General features: G+C 44.2%; 1 protein-coding gene and 1 long non-coding RNA gene across 6 annotated transcripts in view; one reads left to right on the top strand and one right to left on the bottom strand.

Annotated features, from left to right (window-relative positions):
• The window catches only part of LOC148152110 (uncharacterized), a 41687-nt gene extending 30016 nt beyond the window's left edge, over window positions 1–11671 (bottom strand). For 2 of the 4 annotated variants that reach the window (XR_015757015.1, XR_015757012.1), the window contains exons 1-2: window positions 11530–11669; window positions 9088–9968 (exon numbers count right to left, since the gene is read on the bottom strand). This is a non-coding gene — a long non-coding RNA (uncharacterized LOC148152110). Of the gene's footprint in view, window positions 1–9087; window positions 9969–11529 lie in introns of all 4 variants that reach the window. The other 2 variants (XR_015757013.1, XR_015757014.1) reach the window with 2 other exon arrangements.
• Window positions 11672–11677: 6 nt separating this feature from the next.
• LOC122552176 (heparan sulfate glucosamine 3-O-sulfotransferase 1-like) lies at window positions 11678–16690 on the top strand. 2 transcript variants are annotated; one of them, XM_043694742.2, is made up of 2 exons: window positions 11678–12043; window positions 14833–16690. In XM_043694742.2, exon 2 carries the CDS (start codon window positions 14936–14938, stop codon window positions 15884–15886), a length of 951 nt encoding a protein of 316 aa, XP_043550677.1. In that variant the 5' UTR covers window positions 11678–12043; window positions 14833–14935; the 3' UTR covers window positions 15887–16690. The 2 variants fall into 2 exon arrangements, with proteins under 2 accessions (XP_043550677.1, XP_043550686.1); XM_043694751.2 differs by lacking the exon at window positions 11678–12043 and adding an exon at window positions 12111–13775.
• Window positions 16691–17693: the final 1003 nt, after the last annotated feature.

Below are 17693 nucleotides of genomic sequence, written 5' to 3'. Positions count from 1 at the left end.
TACATAGAGCAGAAAACATCGCTGATGTATTACATAACTATTTTGTATCCATCTTTACCAAGGGAGACAGCGTTGCACAGATAATGGCGAAAGAGGAGACAGTGCAGGCACTGGAAGAGTGTGTTTCTTTTTGTGCAAATAATTCTATTCCTTATTTCCACCACCAGGAAAAACACCCATATGGCCAGGGAACCAGTAACAAGCAAATCCCGATGGAGGCAATGCTTATGTGAAAAAAAGGTGAAGGGATATGTTAGGGATTAAATAAAAATAGAAATGGAGGGGGAAATAAAACACTCCACCCTCCACAGTGCGCACCTCTCCTTAAAGGCATCAAGATCATTGGTTATCACCACGTGCTCACTCTCCAAAGACACCCGGGTTTGAACATAACTGCAGAAGAGGGGCAGGTAGTCCACTGAAATGACTCCCTCTGCCACTGCCAGACTAAAATACTTTATAATTGATGAGGAAGTAGTTTTGGAAAGGCTACCTGTACTGAAAGTTGATAAGAACACAAGACCAGGTGAGGTGTAACCATGTGTATTGAGGGAAGCAAGAGTCCAAATTATAAAGATACTGGCTGTAATACTCCAGTCTTACTTTGATCCCTATTATTCGTGATATGTTTCAAAACTCCCAGATGATACAAAACTTGGAAGCATTGTAAACTGTGGGAAGGTTGTACACCATTTCAACTGGATTTAGCTAGTTCAATGAAATGGACAGACAAGTGCCCGGTGAAACTCAATATAGTGAAGTGTAAACTGATTCATTTTGGAGGAAGAGAAACAATTCTAAAGGAGGTACAGTAGTAAAGCAATGAGGATGTTATATATGCATGAAGGACAGGTTGAGTTGTTAATAAAGCTGACAGAATCCTACTCTTTATTCTTAGGAGGATAGAATATGAAAAAAAGTTGTTATGTTAAACTTATACAAACACACTTCTGGCTTCAACTGGAGGACTGCGTCCAGTGTTAGCACTGAAATTTAGGACGTGTATGAAGGCATCACAGACAGCATGGAAAGATGCACAAGAACGCTTCCAAGGAAGAGGAACTTCAGTTACGTGGATAGACTGGAGAAGTTGGTACTCCTTTCCCTGGAGTACAGAAGATTGAGAGGAGATTAGAATTTGAGCTATAGGGAGAGATTGAATAGGCTAGGGCTGTTTTCCCTGGAGCGTCGGAGGCTAGGGGTGACCTTATAGAAGTTTATAAAATCATGAGGGGCATGGATAAATAGACAAAGTCTTTTACTTGGGGTGGGAGAATCCAGAACTAGAGGGCATAGGTTTAGGGTGAGAGGGGAACAATATAAAAGAGACCCACGGGGTAACGTTTTCACACAGAGGGTGGTACGTGTATGGAATGAGCTGCCAGAGGAAGTAGTGGAGGCTGATACAATTGCAACATTTAAAAGGCATCTGGATGGGTATATGAATAGGAAGGGTTTGGAGGGATATGGGCCGGGTGTTGGCAGGTGGGATTAGATTGGGTTGGGATATCTGGTCGGCGTGGACAGGTTGGACCGAAGGGTCTGTTTCCGAGCTGTACATCCCTATGACTCTATGACTGGCCAGAATAGGTATGGAAAAGCCTGTTCCTATTGGTGGAAGGATCAAGAGTATGAGAACCCAGCTTGAAGGTAATTGGCAAAAGAATCAATGGTGACATGAGGAGAGATAGGACCATAAGACACAGAAGCAGAAATTAGGCCATTCAAACCATAGATTTCCTCAGGCAGTGAATGGTTACAATCTGATTGCTGCCTGAGCATGTGGTGGAAGTAGTATAAATTGCAGCATTCAGAAAGAAATTCAATTTTTGTGTAAAAATGAAGAAAGTGCAGTGTTATGGGGAGAAAGGATATCAGGTACATTGCTTATACCGAGAGCCAAAACAGACACATTGGGCCAAAATGGCCTCTTTCTGCACTGTAACAACCTTGTGACAGCGAGAGAACCATCACTGTTTGAGCACAAAGAATAGTTTTTGAATAATAAGTTTATCAAATAATTGTCCCCACCATTTTGCCAAACGTAAGGAATTCCCATCATCTCATTTACCCCTCCCATTGCCATCTCCTCCCTCTCATGGCATCCCTACTGCACTCCTATGCTATTACTTATGGACTGAATCTAACTGGGATAACTTTATTGATGGGCTTCCCTGGTCTTCCATCAAAGTTCCCAATACCATCTTAGTTTGTGCTGGGTACATCTAAGAAATAGCTGGAAATGTGTTGCTGGAAAAGCGCAGCAGGTCAGACAGCATCCAGGGAACAGGAGAACCGACGTTTCGGGCATAAGCCCTTCTCCAGCTCTGATCTCCAGCATCTGCAGACCTCACTTTCACATCTAAGAAATATACCTAGCAACCAATGAGCACCTTAAACCCATCAAACACAACAATCCAGACAGATAAAAAGTCAAGTGGTAATATAATTAATTTGGAACATACAGCAGTTTCTATTTTAAACATTTTTTATCATAGTTTACAATGCAAGCACAACATTGCTTTCAGTTCTGCAAACTCCTTGTGTTGACTTATAAACATGAACTATATGTTCAATGTTCTGAAAAACCGTGGAAGATGGTGGAATATGAAGTTATATTTCAATGAATAAGCATTGGCCTGAAAACTCACAAGTAAACCCAAATAGAGTTATAAGCTGAGTTATGATGAGATATAAATTTCATACTGTACTGACCTGCAAAGCTTGATGCGCTATCCCTGAGTTGCTTTGTGGCTCGAAAAATCTCTGCTGTAACAATGTGTTTTGTTATCGTAAGTCTTTCACAGTTTCTCCCTTTATAGGTTTTTCCTGGTACTGTATTTGCCCTCATTCCCTCTCTGAACTCTTCCTGTCTATGAGATCAACTTCCAGCTCCCACTAATCAGCTGGCCACCCAACTTCCATACCTGGCTCCATGTTCATCAATACAGTTAACAGTTCTCTCTTTTCAACTGCTGTCTGTAACTCCTTCAAATCAGCTGTCATCAAACCTCCTCTCAAACAGGCAATGCTTCGACCTTCCAATGTTACAAACAACCATCCTATCTCCAACATTCTTTCCCTTCCCAAAATCATTGAATGTGCAGCTACTCTCTTACACATTAACAGCACAAAGGTGGAACGAGTGGAGAGTGTCAAGCTCCTGGGAGTGGTCATCAACAAAAGCTTTCTTGGACTCCTCACGTGGACGCACTGGTTACAAAGCCCCAACAATGTCTCTTCTTCATCAGGCAGCTAAGGAAATTTGGCATGACAGTGAATACCCTTGCCAACTTGCGCTATCTAGAGTATTCTGTCTGGATGTATCACTACCTGGTATGGCAACTGTACCATTCAAGATTGGAGACGGTTACAGAGAGTGGTGAACTCGGCCCGGACAATCTCAAAGGCCAACCTCCCATCTATAGAATCCACCTACCAGGTTCACTGTCAAGGAAAGGCCACCAGCATTCTCAAAGATCCATCCCACCCTGGCAATATTTTTCTACAACCTCTACCATCAGGGAGAATGTATAGAAGCCTGAACACACGCACCAGTCAATTTCACAACAGCTTCTACCCTACGGTTGTTAGAATACTGAATGAACTCACAAACTCTTAGCATTCATATGTATCTGTGTTTTGGTTTTTGCTGCTGTTTACCTATTATTTACTGACTTTGGGGTGGCATGGTGGCTCAGTGGTTAGCATTGCTGCCTCACAGCACCAGGGTCCCAGGTTCAATTCCAGCCTTGGGTGACTGTCTGTGTGGAGTTTGCACATTCTCCCAGTGTCTGTGTGGGTTTGCTCCAGTTTCCTCCCACAGTCCAAAGATGTGCAGGGCAGGTGAATTGGCCATGCTAAAATTGCCCATAGTGTTAAGTGCATTAGTCAGAGGGAAATGGGTCTGGGAGGGTTACTCTTCGGAGGGTCGGTGTGGACTTGTTGGGCTGAAGGACCTGTTTGCACTGTAGGGAATCTAATCTATGCTACTTAACTATGTGATCTGCTCAAAAGACAAAGCTTTTTACTGTGTCTCGGTACATGTGACAATAAATTCAATTCAATTCCCAAATACATAACCATCTTTCCCAGAATTCCAAATTTAGATCATTCCTGTCAGATTTCTACCCCTATCACAGGGCCATATTGCTTCTTTTAAATCAAAATCACAGATGATACAAATGAAGGAGGCCCTTTGACCCATTGTGTCTCTGTTGGTTTTCCATATGAACATTTCACCTTGTGTCGCTTTCCCTACACGACTGACACAAAGGAGACTATCCCTCTCACCTTTTCAATACCAATCCTCTAATGCCTCTCCACCATTGTTCAGCTGACTTGAACTGCACTCACTTGATTCCATTTTCATCAATCCAACTGTAGCCAGAGAATTGTCTGCAATGCTGCTCTTCCCATTTCTGCATCGCTTTTCCTTGGTGTCCAGCAAGGATTTCTCCTTGGTCTCTTCCTTTTCTCATCTACATGCTGTCTTTCACAACATTATCCAAAAAAAGTGCCAGTTTCCATATGGTGACACCCACTCTCTCCCTCACTACCACACATCACTGTCACTAAATGGTCAGACTGTTTGTACAATATGTTTCTCTGATATGTCCAATGACCATTAATTCTTTAATTAAATATTTTGAACACCAGAGACACTTGTGTTCAATCTCCCAACCCAAATTCTGTCCCTGAACACTGAAACTGTGTGTCTTCCCAGCTGCTGTTTTAGGCTGAACCAGATGGTGCACAACATTGGTATAATTAGCGACCCTGAGATTAACTTCCAACCGAATATCCTCAAAGTCAGTAACAACACCAATTTCCATCAATGTAACGTTGCCCAACTCCTCCTGACTCAGGTCATCTACCTTTGAAACATTCACTCATGCCTTTGTTACCATTAGGGTTGATGAATCTAACGTACTCCTGACTAGTTTGCTAGGGTCCACCTTCCTTAAACTTTACATCATCTGCTGCCCACGTCCTAAAGCACATGAAAACCCATTCAACCATCACTCCTTTGCTTCCTGGCCTATATTGGCTGCCACTTAAGTGATGCCTCAATTTTAAAATTCTTATCCTTATTTTCAAATTACTCCATATTCTGACCCCTCCCTATCTCTAGCCTCCTCCAGCCTGACAATTCTCTGATGTATCTGTGCTCTTTCAATTCTGGAAAAAGGAACACCCTAATTTTATTTACTCTGCCACTGGTTGCTCTGCCTACAGCTGCTAAAACTCACACTACACCAGGATGTAGTCCAACAGGTTTATTGTCTACCCCAGCTCAGCCGCTAAGGCCTTGATTTCTGGAATTCTCTCCTTACACCTTTGTATTTCTCCTGTCCTCCTTCTTCCATTAAGATGCTGTTTGCAACCCCCCTCTTTGGCTGAACATTTTGGTCATTTGTCCTCACATCTCCTTACATGGCTCAGTGTAAAATATTTGTTTCATACCACCCAGATAAAGCACCATAAGTCAATTCACCATATTAAAGGCACTATCAAAATGCAAGTTTTCGTTGCTCCCTAAGAGGTACTATTTTTGTGCTCCGAGGACTGACAGCAGAGCTATTCCTAGACCAGTGCTCCTGCTGGCTTACTTTTAGGTGAACAAGAATAAGCCTGCTGTTTTGCCTCTCAATTCCCCTTCTGAGCTGCTCAGAGCCTTGCGTCATGATGCAGCAGAAACTGAGAACTCCTCATGTGAAGAATCACAAACATGAACTCCTGTTTTCTGCTTCTCACTTTGTGGTGCTCTACAGCACTCCACCATCTGTTCTATATCACAGGTGGAGGCGTTCTGTGGATTGCATGCTAGTAGTTGTTGTTACACAATGATTCTGGAAGGAAACTGATGACTGAATTTACAGGCAGAAATCTTCACCATGCAATCATTTTTTCTCATAATAGGTAATTCATTAGTGGCCAAACATACGGCAGATTGTCCAATGACAAAAAGTTGAACAGTCCATGCTTTTATTCACTGGAGTTTAAATGAGTAAGAGGTAACTTGACTGAAACATGTGAGATACCAAGGGATCATGAGAGGATAAATGGAGAAAGGCTGGTTCCACATCAGGAGCAATCCAGAGCTAATTTGTTAGTGTTTAAACATACTATTTATGACAGAGATAAGGAGAATCTTTTTTTTACCATTGGCAGTTGTGAGTCTTTTGAATTCTCTTCCTCAAAAGGCAGTGGAAGCAGAATCCTAAGGCAAGGTTACACTGCGATGGGTATCTACATGTCATCACATTCGGATTATAACTAAAGGATTGATCCTAGTAACAGTCTCATAGATATCATAGTGTTGGAGTAAGAAGAAAAGGGAGGACTCAATAAATGTCAGGACATGACGAAGCTCAGAGGAACACGGGGATCTTGTGGCACTTGTCCACAAATCCCTGAAGGTGGCGAGGCAGGTTAATTCGGTTGTTAAGAAGGCATACGGAATGCTTGTTTTTATCAGTCAAGGCATAAATTAAAAGAGCAAGAAGGTCATGTTCGAGTTATACAGAACTTTGATTAGATCACAGCTGGAGTACAGTGAGCAATCTGGTCATGCACTACAGGAAGGATGTGATTGACTGGACAGGATGCAAAAGAGATTAACCAGGATGTTGCCTGGGATGGAGTGATTTAGCTATGGAGTGGACTGGAGAAACTTGGGTTGTTTTCTTTGGAACAGACAGGTTGAAGGGAGACATGACAAAGGTGTATACTATTAAGAGGGGCATGGACAGGGTGGATAAAGAGCAGCTGTTCTTCTTAGTGGAAGGATCAATAACAAAGGGACACACTTTTAAGGTGGAAGAAAGGAGATTTAGAAGGAATTTGAGGAAAACCTTTTTCACCGAGAGAATCTGCAATGCACTGCCTGGGAGGGTAATTGAGCTGGGAAATTTCAAGGCCTTTAAAAAGTACTTGGATGAGCACTTGAAATATCATAACATGCAAGGCTTAGTGCTGAAAAGTGGGATTAGTACAGATTTAGTTTTGCCAGTACAAACTCAATGGGCTGACAGGCCTCTTCTGTACAATTCTATGATTCTATAATAATATTATAATGCACAGTCCCTAACTGAGAAATAACAGTTAGGGTGGAGCACCCAAGGACAAGTGATAGGAGTGAATACAAAATATGAATCTTGCCAATGGTACCTTAAAGCATAAAATCCATGCTAACAATTTATTATCATCTTAACCACAAAGAAAACACACATTTGACACCCCACCAATCTAGACCAGATTCTATGTCGTTACTTTTAGTAACTGGCACCTATAGGACCAGGAGTGTGTCATTGATCAAATGTTCCAGATGATTAAGAGGTATGCATAACCGCAATAAACCCTGACTGAGTGAAACTTCAGCACACACCAACATCCCTCCAAAAATCTATGTAAAAGAATCAACATGCTTCCTGAAGTCAATGCAAAAACACATAGTAAGTAATAGAAACATAATGCAGTAGGTATACACACTTGAAAGTGGAGTTGCAGGTAGATAGGATAGTGAAGAAGGTATTTAGTATGCTTTCCTTTATTGGTCAGAGTATTGAGTACAGGAGTTGGGAGGTCATGTTCGGCTGTACAGGAGATTGATTAGGCCACTGTTAGAATATTGCACGCAATTCTGGTCTCCTTCCTATCAGAAAGATGTTGTGAAACTTGAAAGGGTTCAGAAAAGATTTACAAGGATGTTGCCAGGGTTGGAGGATCTGAGCTACAGGGAGAGGCTGAACAGGCTGGGTTTGTTTTCCCTGGAGCGTCGGAGGCTGAGGGGTGACCTTATCGAGGTTTACAAAATTATGAGGGGCATGGATAGGATAAATAGGCAAAGTTTTTTTCCCTGGGGTCGGGGAGTCCAGAACTAGAGGGCATAGGTTTAGGGTGAGAGGGGAAAGATATAAAAGAGACCTAAGGGGCAACTTTTTCACACAGAGCGTGGTACATGTATGGAATGAGCTGCCAGAGGAAGTGGTGGAGGCTGATACAATTGTAACATTTAAGACGCATTTGGATGGGTATATGAATAGGAAGGGTTTGGAGGGATATGGGCGGAGTGCTGGCAGGTGGGTTTAGATTGGGTTGGGATACGGTCGGCATGGACGGGTTGGACCGAAGGGTTTATTTCCATGCTGTACATCTCTATGACTCCAAGATCACTGTTACAATTGGACATCCCGGTATTTGAAGTCTGTTTGCTGGTTCATCAAGAGTGCTGGTTGATGAGGTGCCAGTTAAAACAAAATTTTCTGTATTTCAGTGTTTTATTTTTGCTTGGATGCTTGTGAATCATTGAATGCCTCTTCCTCCAAGTGGATGCTGAATGTTCAAATATTTTTATGGCAGAGGTAGATAAGATTCTCGATATCAAGGAGATGAAAGAGTATCGGAGATGTAGAGGAATGTAGAGTTGAGGTTAAAATCAAATCAGTCATGATCTCATTGAAAGATGAAGCAGGCTTGAAGGATCAAGTGCATACATGATTCCTTGTTTGTACATTTGGATGATGTTTGTGCTCATGTTCAAGGATATTATTTTGATTTAGTACAGCCTTGATCTGCAGCAGTATTTTCCTTTCACGGTTAAAATTAACTGTGACCAGTTTCTGTTGAGGGGCAACTGCTCCATTCCTCACCCCAACAAATGGCAATTTTAATTGCTAATATTAGCTGCTGGGATGTTCCATTCAAAAGGTACCTGGTGACACCTAAGTTAAATGATTGCATTTGGAATTTGAAAAATTCATTTTATTGTAATTCAGTCTAAATTGGTGCTAACCATTTGGTAACATTATGCTCCTCTAAGTCAGCCTTCAGTACTAGAAGACAGAGCACGCTTTGACTTTTGACCCTCAGTCTGTGCAACTTAAGGTCAACTGTTGCATATGTCTAAACTAGAGAGATTCTCATTGTGTAACATTCAACAAAACAGCAGAGTATTTTTGATATGCAGGTTTGTGCTTTTGTTACATGTAGACTACAGCATAAATTTTCCCTAAATCTGTCTCAAAACAAATCTCAAAGCAACAGCCTCCACTGCACCAGTGAGAACTTTTTCATTTTACATACCTGTCATTCTTATGACTTTGAACAAACACCATTGTTAATGCAGTCAATTTGTAGCAAAGGATTGGCACTATTTAAACATGAAATGATATCCATTAGAAACCAAGTTAAAACTATCAAAAATTCATTCCACAAATGCATAACTTCAGTTACAATGTTCTACTTACAACCAATAGGCAGGAGAGGTTTTCATCAGATTAGTGTGAGCTGCATTAAAACTCAACTCCAGCGATGAAGTGATATTATGTTAATTCATTAAACAAAGTGCTTGATGAAAGTACCCAAAGTGGACACTTTGATGATCATTTACAGGTGCATGTCCTGTAAGGATTTCAGGGCTGTCATTTCATTTCAGGAATATTTTTACACTTCATATTGTGTTTAATGCAACATTGGCAAAGCAGTGTTTGTCTCATTTTCTTAGTTGCCATGAGTAACGGACTTAGGCGTGATAGGGAGAAGGAGGCAGTGTCCCACTCCAGAAAAAGGAAGCTCAGTGAAACAGTTTTTTTTTTCCAATTTGGCAGTATGGTCATTTTCCAGCACCAAGCTACAAATTGTCAAATATATTGAACTCAGATACACAACTTACAATAGTGGGACTGGAATTCTTAACCACTGCTGTGCAAGTTCCATAGATTAAATGGTGAGCCATTTCATCCTGATGATATACGTGATGTAAACATCATGCTGTGTTTCTAGTTGCTTGTATGTTGCTTCAATACCCTGCTGGTATTGCTGGCTTATGCAGCGACCTCACAGAGCAGCAGTCCATTTTAAATTGTGACTTACTGGTGAGTATCTTGACACTCTAACAAGTTTAATTTCATGTTTCTGCTAAATGCAGGGGGCCATTATGTGGGAGTTGGTGACCACAGCACAACCTAAAACACATTAAAACAGCCCATCACACATCAACGTTCCACAATAACATTGCTACATAATGATTAATCCTCAAAGTTACTTTTAAGCTTTTTCCTCTTACATTTGCAGTTACAAACATTACAGTATTATTGCTTCCCATTAAAACGTAGAACAAGTCTCTGACCATCAGCTCAGCTTACCCAAGGAAACAGATACTTCCCTAGAAGTTCAACAATAGTTCACTTAACCTGCTTCCTGGATTGAAAGAGCTGTCCGCTCTTTGAGGTTATAAAATTCTTAAGGGACTTTGAGAGGATGGAAGCTGGGAGGATGTTTTGTCAAGGTCAGTACGTCTAGAACTGGGGTTACAGAATGAATGGCAGCTCCGCTATTTAGAACGGGCGAGAAATTCTTTCACTGAAAGGCTTATGAATATATGGAACTCAAAACGTCATGTATGTGTGAGCACTCAGTCGCTGAGTATATTCATGGCTGAGACAGATCATAGATAGTTCAGGGGTCGAGATCTCGGAGGGTAAAGCGGGTGGGTGGAGTTTAAAGCAAACGATCAGCTATGATCTTATTGATTTAACAGAGCAGCCCCATACTGGAGCCCCATGCTCATGCCCTGCTCCTCTTCCTGTTCCAATGTGAGGTTTAAACCGGAATTAGAACAAATGCAGCACCTTGCTACAAAGGCAGGCTCTGTCCGTCAGGAAGAAGCCCGGCATTGTCATGTTCCCATGCAGACCACTTGTACCTAGTGTTTTAATGAGGGATTCAATGGGCAGGAGCATCTGTTTCCACTCACTTTAAACAAAAAGACTGCCGCCACTTCATAAAGTCCCCGTGGTTTAAACAGGTTGCTGTAGCGCCTTATAAACCTGCACTCCGATCTCCTCGGAGTTATCTTTTGGGCAGAGCCAGGTCTAACTGATGAGATAATTTGCGAGGTGGGGGGGTGGAAGGGGCGTTCGCACTCCCTGGGGTCTGGTTAAGTTTCTGACTCTGGGTGTTAGGCCAAGGGCTGGGGTTCCACTTTTGCCGGGATGTGGGATTGAAACCGCTTTATCCCTTGGTCAGAAGCATCACGTGTAGAGAAGCTGACAGGCTGATAAATGCGGGCAGTTCGCTTTGTGGCTCGTAAGAGCAGGAAGCCTCGATCGCTGGCTTTGCCTTTCTGATGGCCCTCTGCATACCCGCACTCGGGAGGTTGAGAAACAGCCCGAAACCTGTTTCTGGCCCCGATCCCTGTGACCTCTTAACTGAGAGCATTCTGCTCTGCTCTGGGACGCAGCCCCGTGATCGGGATGTACAGTCAGTCGAGAGAAAAGCGGATATCTGAATAGGTAGGGAAGGATTCGAACCCCCCCCCCCCCCCCCCCACCTCGCGAAACTCTCCTCTCAGTCTCCTGAGGGAAAAGCCAGAACAATGCAATCACACTCCCTCCTGAACAAAACAAAAAAGGATAAAAAGTTACATCCTGATAATGTCAATAGCGCTGCGACTGAGTGTAGCCGCTGTGCCGTCCTGTTCACTGAGCTGTCGCCCGCGTTCAGCCACACCGATTCGGGGCTTACAGGAAGTCTCCGGTGGATTAGCAATCCCTTTGAAGGTCCGCCACCCGATTCCGCCTTCCCAGGCATCGTGTCGTTCCGCTGGGAAACGGAACTCCCGTGCATTTCGAAGGAAGTCACTCGGCGTAAGCAGCAAGGAGCGGCCGAGTGTGAGTGAGAATGAGGTGGCTGGGCGGTGGGCGGGCAGGCGGCTTTAACCCAGGCTTCGCCAATGAGAGAGCCCAAACGCTGCTGTCAGTCTCACGGCTGACACCAGATCCCGGACTGTCTTCACAGCAAGCGGTTCCAGTCGATCTTCCAGCTGTGTGTATGTGTTGTGACTGTAGCTGATCGCGCAGCCCCAGCCTCCAAAGGCAGAGAGAGAGAGAGAGAAATAGTCAACAGTCGATTTGAATTTCACAGCAAAGCGAATTCAGCTGACGGGGTATAGCAGCCCTGAGAAGGGAAAGAGTTACCGCTCGCTGCTATGCGAGACTCGTTGTTGAACCGTGGCTTGTGAAGCAGACTTGTGTCACAGGTAATGTTGGAACCCAATTGTACACCTTCTCTTAAGTGTGTGTTTGTGTGTGTTGATTTTTTCTCTCTATCATTGGTGGGTTTTGTTTCAAGGTGTTGAATATTTTGACCTCAATAGAAAAGGAAACCGCATATGATGCGGATTGTTTCGACTCTGTGATTATCTGGCTGTGCAAAGTGGAGGGTGCTGCTCCTTTATAATATGTTTTGTTTTGATAAAGAGAAATGATCATTTCGGACTTTGGGCGCTGCTTTTAAACAGTCTAAAACAAAAACTTTAAAACCGAACATTAAATGCCATTTGTTTGGTTGCTAGCTTTAGTCGATTCTTGTTAACCTTTTCAAATCTGAAGTAGTGTTGCTGGGTTAATGTTAAACCACGGGCGAGATCTACAGGGTATGGAAGTGATGTGCAGTGATCGAGACTGAAAGCCTCGGAAATCTTCCACAAATGGGTTTGGGGGGAAAGTAAAGTTAGCGTGTCGCCAGGGACCCTTGCAAGGTGTCTGTGTATGACGCCTGGCGGAAGTTTCGAATATAATTTCTACATTTTTCGAGTCGTATCTTTCGATTCTGCAGTGTGGCTCGCTATGTTCCCTGACTGTTTTTGTGTTTTCCGGACTCACTCGGTACATTGGTGCAGGTTCACTTTGCGGAAATACAGAAGTGTTGAAAGAGGAATTTTCGCCGAATCTTAACTCTGAGGCGACTTATGTGTTACATGATTATCAGCAAGCTTAAGTTTACTCGATAATAGCAGCTGAACCTTCGCCGTTCCCTGTGGAAAGGCTTCCCTTTGAACTTCCTCTGTGACTTCTTAACGCCTCGGTACTGTCCCAGCAAGCGGAGCCAGTCTCCTCGCCCTTTGAGTGACCGTTCCCCAGATACTGGGGTTAATGTTATTGTTAACTCGTGACTATTAGGGAGACTGATTGGGGCTGGCCAGTCGCATTTTCTTCCGCGTCCATCAGACTCTCCCGATTGAAACCGCTTGATGGGGGAACCGAGCGTCAGTTTTAGCCTATTCCCGACAATGCCAGAGAGATCAATGAAACGGCGATGGTCTATACTTGGCCATAAGCAACATGCAATAACATCTCATTCTAAACTGTAATGCATATCCAGGGCTGTTCCCAGAGATTACTGAATGGCTGGTCTGGGGAGAGACTCACTTGGACTGTATTGTTTTGAGATCGAATCCCCTGCCATCCATCCATTCAAGTGGACACAAAGCAAACGGGGGGCACCGTCAACTTTATTGAAATTCTATCCTGAAGATTCTCCTGTCATTGGGAAAGGACACGGTGCAATGGAAGTGCTTTGCCCTCTTTCTAACGGTAGTTGTGGATGCTCTAAAATGTACCTTTCTAACAAATGCCCTGTGAGGGAGGTGTGTTCCTGCCAATCAGCCTTCCACCCCAACCCACTCGCCGCCGCTCATCCAATGGCAAGGCGTTCTCTGACTCTTGTGTAGCAGAGGCACTTGGATTGCACCTGATGTAAACACGCCATCGCCCGACCCCCTCAGTCTGTTCCCCCCCCACACCCCAGCAAAGCCGACATCTCAGCGTCAGCACACGCCCTTGTCTGCTCTGGAGTCCCTCATAGCCAGCACGGCCGCTGTCTGACTTCAGAAAGCCTGTATTTCATTCGGGATGCGGACTCACAGTGGATCGCTCGCCCTGACTCCAGCTCAGCTCAAGACAGACGCGCAGCAGCGAGACACTGGAGAGGTTGGTGGGACAGCTCCTCTGTGGGGCTTCGCCTCGCTTTTGGGTTGACCTCTATCCCCACAGCCACCCTCCCCCCCCCCCCCCCCCGCCTCCTTCCACTTCCCGGGATCGAGTGGACCAGAGCGGAGGAGACAGCGGCTAGCGCCGTATTCACCTGGGTTGCAGAAATTCCGAATGCCTATTCATCACTGTGTCGCTCCACCGCGCTGTATTAAAAAAAAATAAACTCGATGAAAGCGAATGCAATAATACCAAGTGCAGGAAATGGATCACCTCGCGAGTACGAAACAAACGCACATACAAAAGATCTGTTGATGGGCGCTTGGCTCTGGGAGTTTGGATGAGGGGGACACTGGAATATTATCACACTTAATCTTGTCGGTTTTTAATTTTTTTTAAAGCGTTGCCTCTTTCAATAGGAACTAATTCGGTTCAAACCAGAAAAAAAAGACATTTCCTTAAGATGTCTTTTATGTGTGTTCCCTAACCTACCTTCAGAGCGAAATCAAACTGGCTGTTGCTGAACCCCTCCCCGGCCTTATTGTAGAGTAGAAACGTGCTGATACTAAATTCAATCGGGAAGCAATTCTTGGATTATTAATGCTGGCCAAAGCAAGTCCACACTCCCGACAGGAGAGAGAGCCTGGAAGCACTTCGCGGATCTCTCAGAACCCAGAGGGACCAGGTCGGTTCCCAGTTCTGGGGAAGGGTATTCCTCCTGCACACAATGTTGAGGTTTCCCTTGACAGAAGCGAGTCGATGCCTGGTATATCTCCAGCATCTCTCCTTTCATTCAGAAGCGTTGTATTTGCAAGTCATAATATTGAGGAGTTTCCCTTTGCTTCGTTGCTAAAAGACGCAGTGTGGACTCAGTGGAAGTTAGATACCTGCTTCTGGAGAATGTAAATCAATTCGTTTTAAAGGGCACGAACATATTTTGTAAAGAATATTAGCTGCGTTTAGACTACATGGCTAGAAGCTGCAGGCGCCCTTGATTTATACTGACTAGTGTTGGTGAGACAAATTTAAACTTTTTTTTTATGTATTCTCTCCTCAGTGAGTGTCGGTGCCAGAGAAATCTCAGCATACTCCGAAGAGTCCATGTGGAGTTTACTCCGTACCCCCTCCGCTGGTTTAATAAATCCAGACTGAAGTCTTCCATGATGGCCACTTTATTTCTGGGCCTGTTCCTGTTCCTGCTGCACCCGGTGGCGGTGCCTTCCCGGCCGGCGTTTGACCTGAGCCGGGTGCTGCCGCCTCCCGCCCTGCGGTACCTGCTGCAGGACAGCGCGGGCAGCGGGGAGCTCTTCCGGGAGGCGGTCTTCCCGAACGGGACCATTCAGCGGCTGCCTCAGACCATCATCATCGGAGTGAGGAAGGGGGGGACGCGGGCCCTGCTGGAGATGCTGAACCTTCACCCGGAGGTCAGAGCTGCCGAGACTGAGATCCACTTCTTCGACTGGGAAGGGAACTACGAGAAGGGGCTGCGGTGGTACAGCCGCCAAATGCCCATCTCGTACCCCCACCAGACCACGGTGGAAAAGACACCCGCCTACTTCACCTCGCACAAAGTGCCTGAAAGGATCTACAAAATGAACCAAACTATTCGCCTCCTCCTCATACTGCGGGACCCAACCGAGAGAGTGATATCGGACTACACTCAGGTATTGTTCAACAGGATGCAAAAACACAAGCCCTTCCAGTCAGTGGAAGAGCTGCTGGTCCGAGGGGGGCGCATCAACGTCGACTACAAGGCGATCAACCGCAGCCTGTACTACATCCATATGCAAAACTGGCTGAGGTACTTCCCGCTCAGCCAGATCCACATTGTGGACGGCGACCAGTTGATCAGGGACCCCTTCCCGGAAATGGAGAAAGTGGAGAAATTCTTGAGACTCTCGCCGCGGATTAACAGGTCCAATTTTTACTTCAACAAAACCAAGGGATTTTACTGCCTCCGGGATGGCGGCAGGGAGAGGTGCTTGCACGAGTCTAAAGGGAGAACGCACCCGCCAGTGGACTCCGCTGTGCTCAGCAAGTTACACGGTTTCTTCAGTGAACCCAACCGCAAATTCTTCGACTTGGTTGGCAGAACATTCGACTGGCATTAAATTAATGTCTCTCTTTTCTAAAATCCCATTATATACAATGTACAAAGTTATACTGAAATAGTAATTTAAGTGGATTTCCTTAGGACGAGTAACTGTACAATATGACAAGTAGACCAATCTTTATTCAGAGCTAGTTATATTTTTCTACATTGTCGCAAGAATGCTGTAAAGCCCAGCTTCCCGATGTTAGTCCTGTTTGTTTCATTAGTTATGTCATGGAACTGCTACAGAGACAAGGTTGTGTGTAATGAATGGGCGTGGGGGTTGGGGTGGGTGGGGATGGAGACGGTGAAATCAGTCTGATTTGGTATGTGTTTCGCGGGAAAGAAAAAGTCCGGGACCATGTCGTTTGATGTTGGAATTCAATATATGTATAATTCTTTTTTATAGTTTTGGAAGAAAATATTCTCTCCCCTCCCCCCCAACCCAAACAAGTGCAATATTTTGCTGGAATCATGTCATTCACAAGATATTGTACAAACGCTGCTATTATTAGTGGCATCAAACACTTCCTACAAGTGAAACAACTACAGGCTCTGCACCGCTGGCAAGCGTTTGATGGGGACACCATCTGACCGAGAGCGCCATTTATATATTTACTACTAATTCCCACAGTACTTCAGTTTTATGTTAGGTTTATTTATTCACGCGGGAGGGCAGTAAAGATGAACTTTTTTTATTTGTATTTAGTATCCATGCATTCTTGATATGGATACTGTCATTTTTTTTTGTAAACTACGAATTTTCGGATAATATTGTACAAACTAGACCGTATGCTATGAAATAAAGAAACAGTGTTTGTAACATGGGTATCTCATCTTTTATTTCCCCTGTAGTATTTTATATGCGTCGTTGACAAACCGATTTGAATTAGAATGGGACGAATCTCAAATAAACCTGAATTTGGAATCACCAACACTTTGCAAGGAAATTGAATTAGAGTCCCGACAGTGTGGAAACAGGCCCGTCAGCCCAACAAGTCCACACCGACCCTCCGAAGAGCAACCCACCCAGACCCATTTCCCCAATCTATATTTACCCCTGACTAATGATCTACATGGTGGGTAATTTAGCATGGCCAATCCCCCAACGTGCACACCTTTGGACTGTGGGAGGAAACCCATGCATGACAGGGAGAATGTGCAAACTCCACACAGACAGTTACCCGAGGCTGTGGAATCGAACCCGGGTCCCTCTGAGGCAGCAGTGCTAACTACTGAGCCACCGTGTCGCCCGTGCGAAATAGTTTGCATCCATTCATAAATTCAAGGAAGCAGAGGCCAAATTTTAAGATACTGTTCAAATAGAAACATAGCCCCATTCCACTCAATTTTTGTTGAATCCATTTCTAGTCCGTAACAATTTTCAATTTATAATATTGCCTTCACCTTTAGGTTACAGCCACTTTGAAATATATTCATGTTTTGTGGATAATAACAGAAACCAAAAGGGGAGAATTAATGCCCACGAAGTTCAGATACAGATTCTCAGTGTTCACTTCCAGGCTGATATCGGCCTTTACCTAATAGCTCTAATTAACCTGTTCTCAAATGATATGACGTATCTCCGAAGTAGATTGGACTCAAACCCGCGCCTCCATGTCTCAGAGCTGGGGTCACGATAATTACGCCACAAGACTCACCTTTGTTGCTTATGGTCTTGAACTGAGTTACTTATTAAACCCTTTTGGAGACAATCACACTGTGGGTGCGGAGGTTAGACTCGGTAAAAGGACATTAGTGAGCCTGACTTTTTAACGGGATAGTTATGACCAGTCCTTTTAAATTCCAGATTTTAACTTAATTAA

The sequence above is a fragment of the Chiloscyllium plagiosum genome, unplaced genomic scaffold (genome assembly GCF_037043375.1).
Source record: "Chiloscyllium plagiosum isolate Xiang-an unplaced genomic scaffold, Cpla_swu_hap1 HiC_scaffold_1, whole genome shotgun sequence".
In the NCBI taxonomy this organism is placed as follows: domain Eukaryota; kingdom Metazoa; phylum Chordata; class Chondrichthyes; order Orectolobiformes; family Hemiscylliidae; genus Chiloscyllium; species Chiloscyllium plagiosum.
Note: the sequence above shows the minus strand (reverse complement) of the source record. Positions and strands in the feature narration are given on the sequence as shown.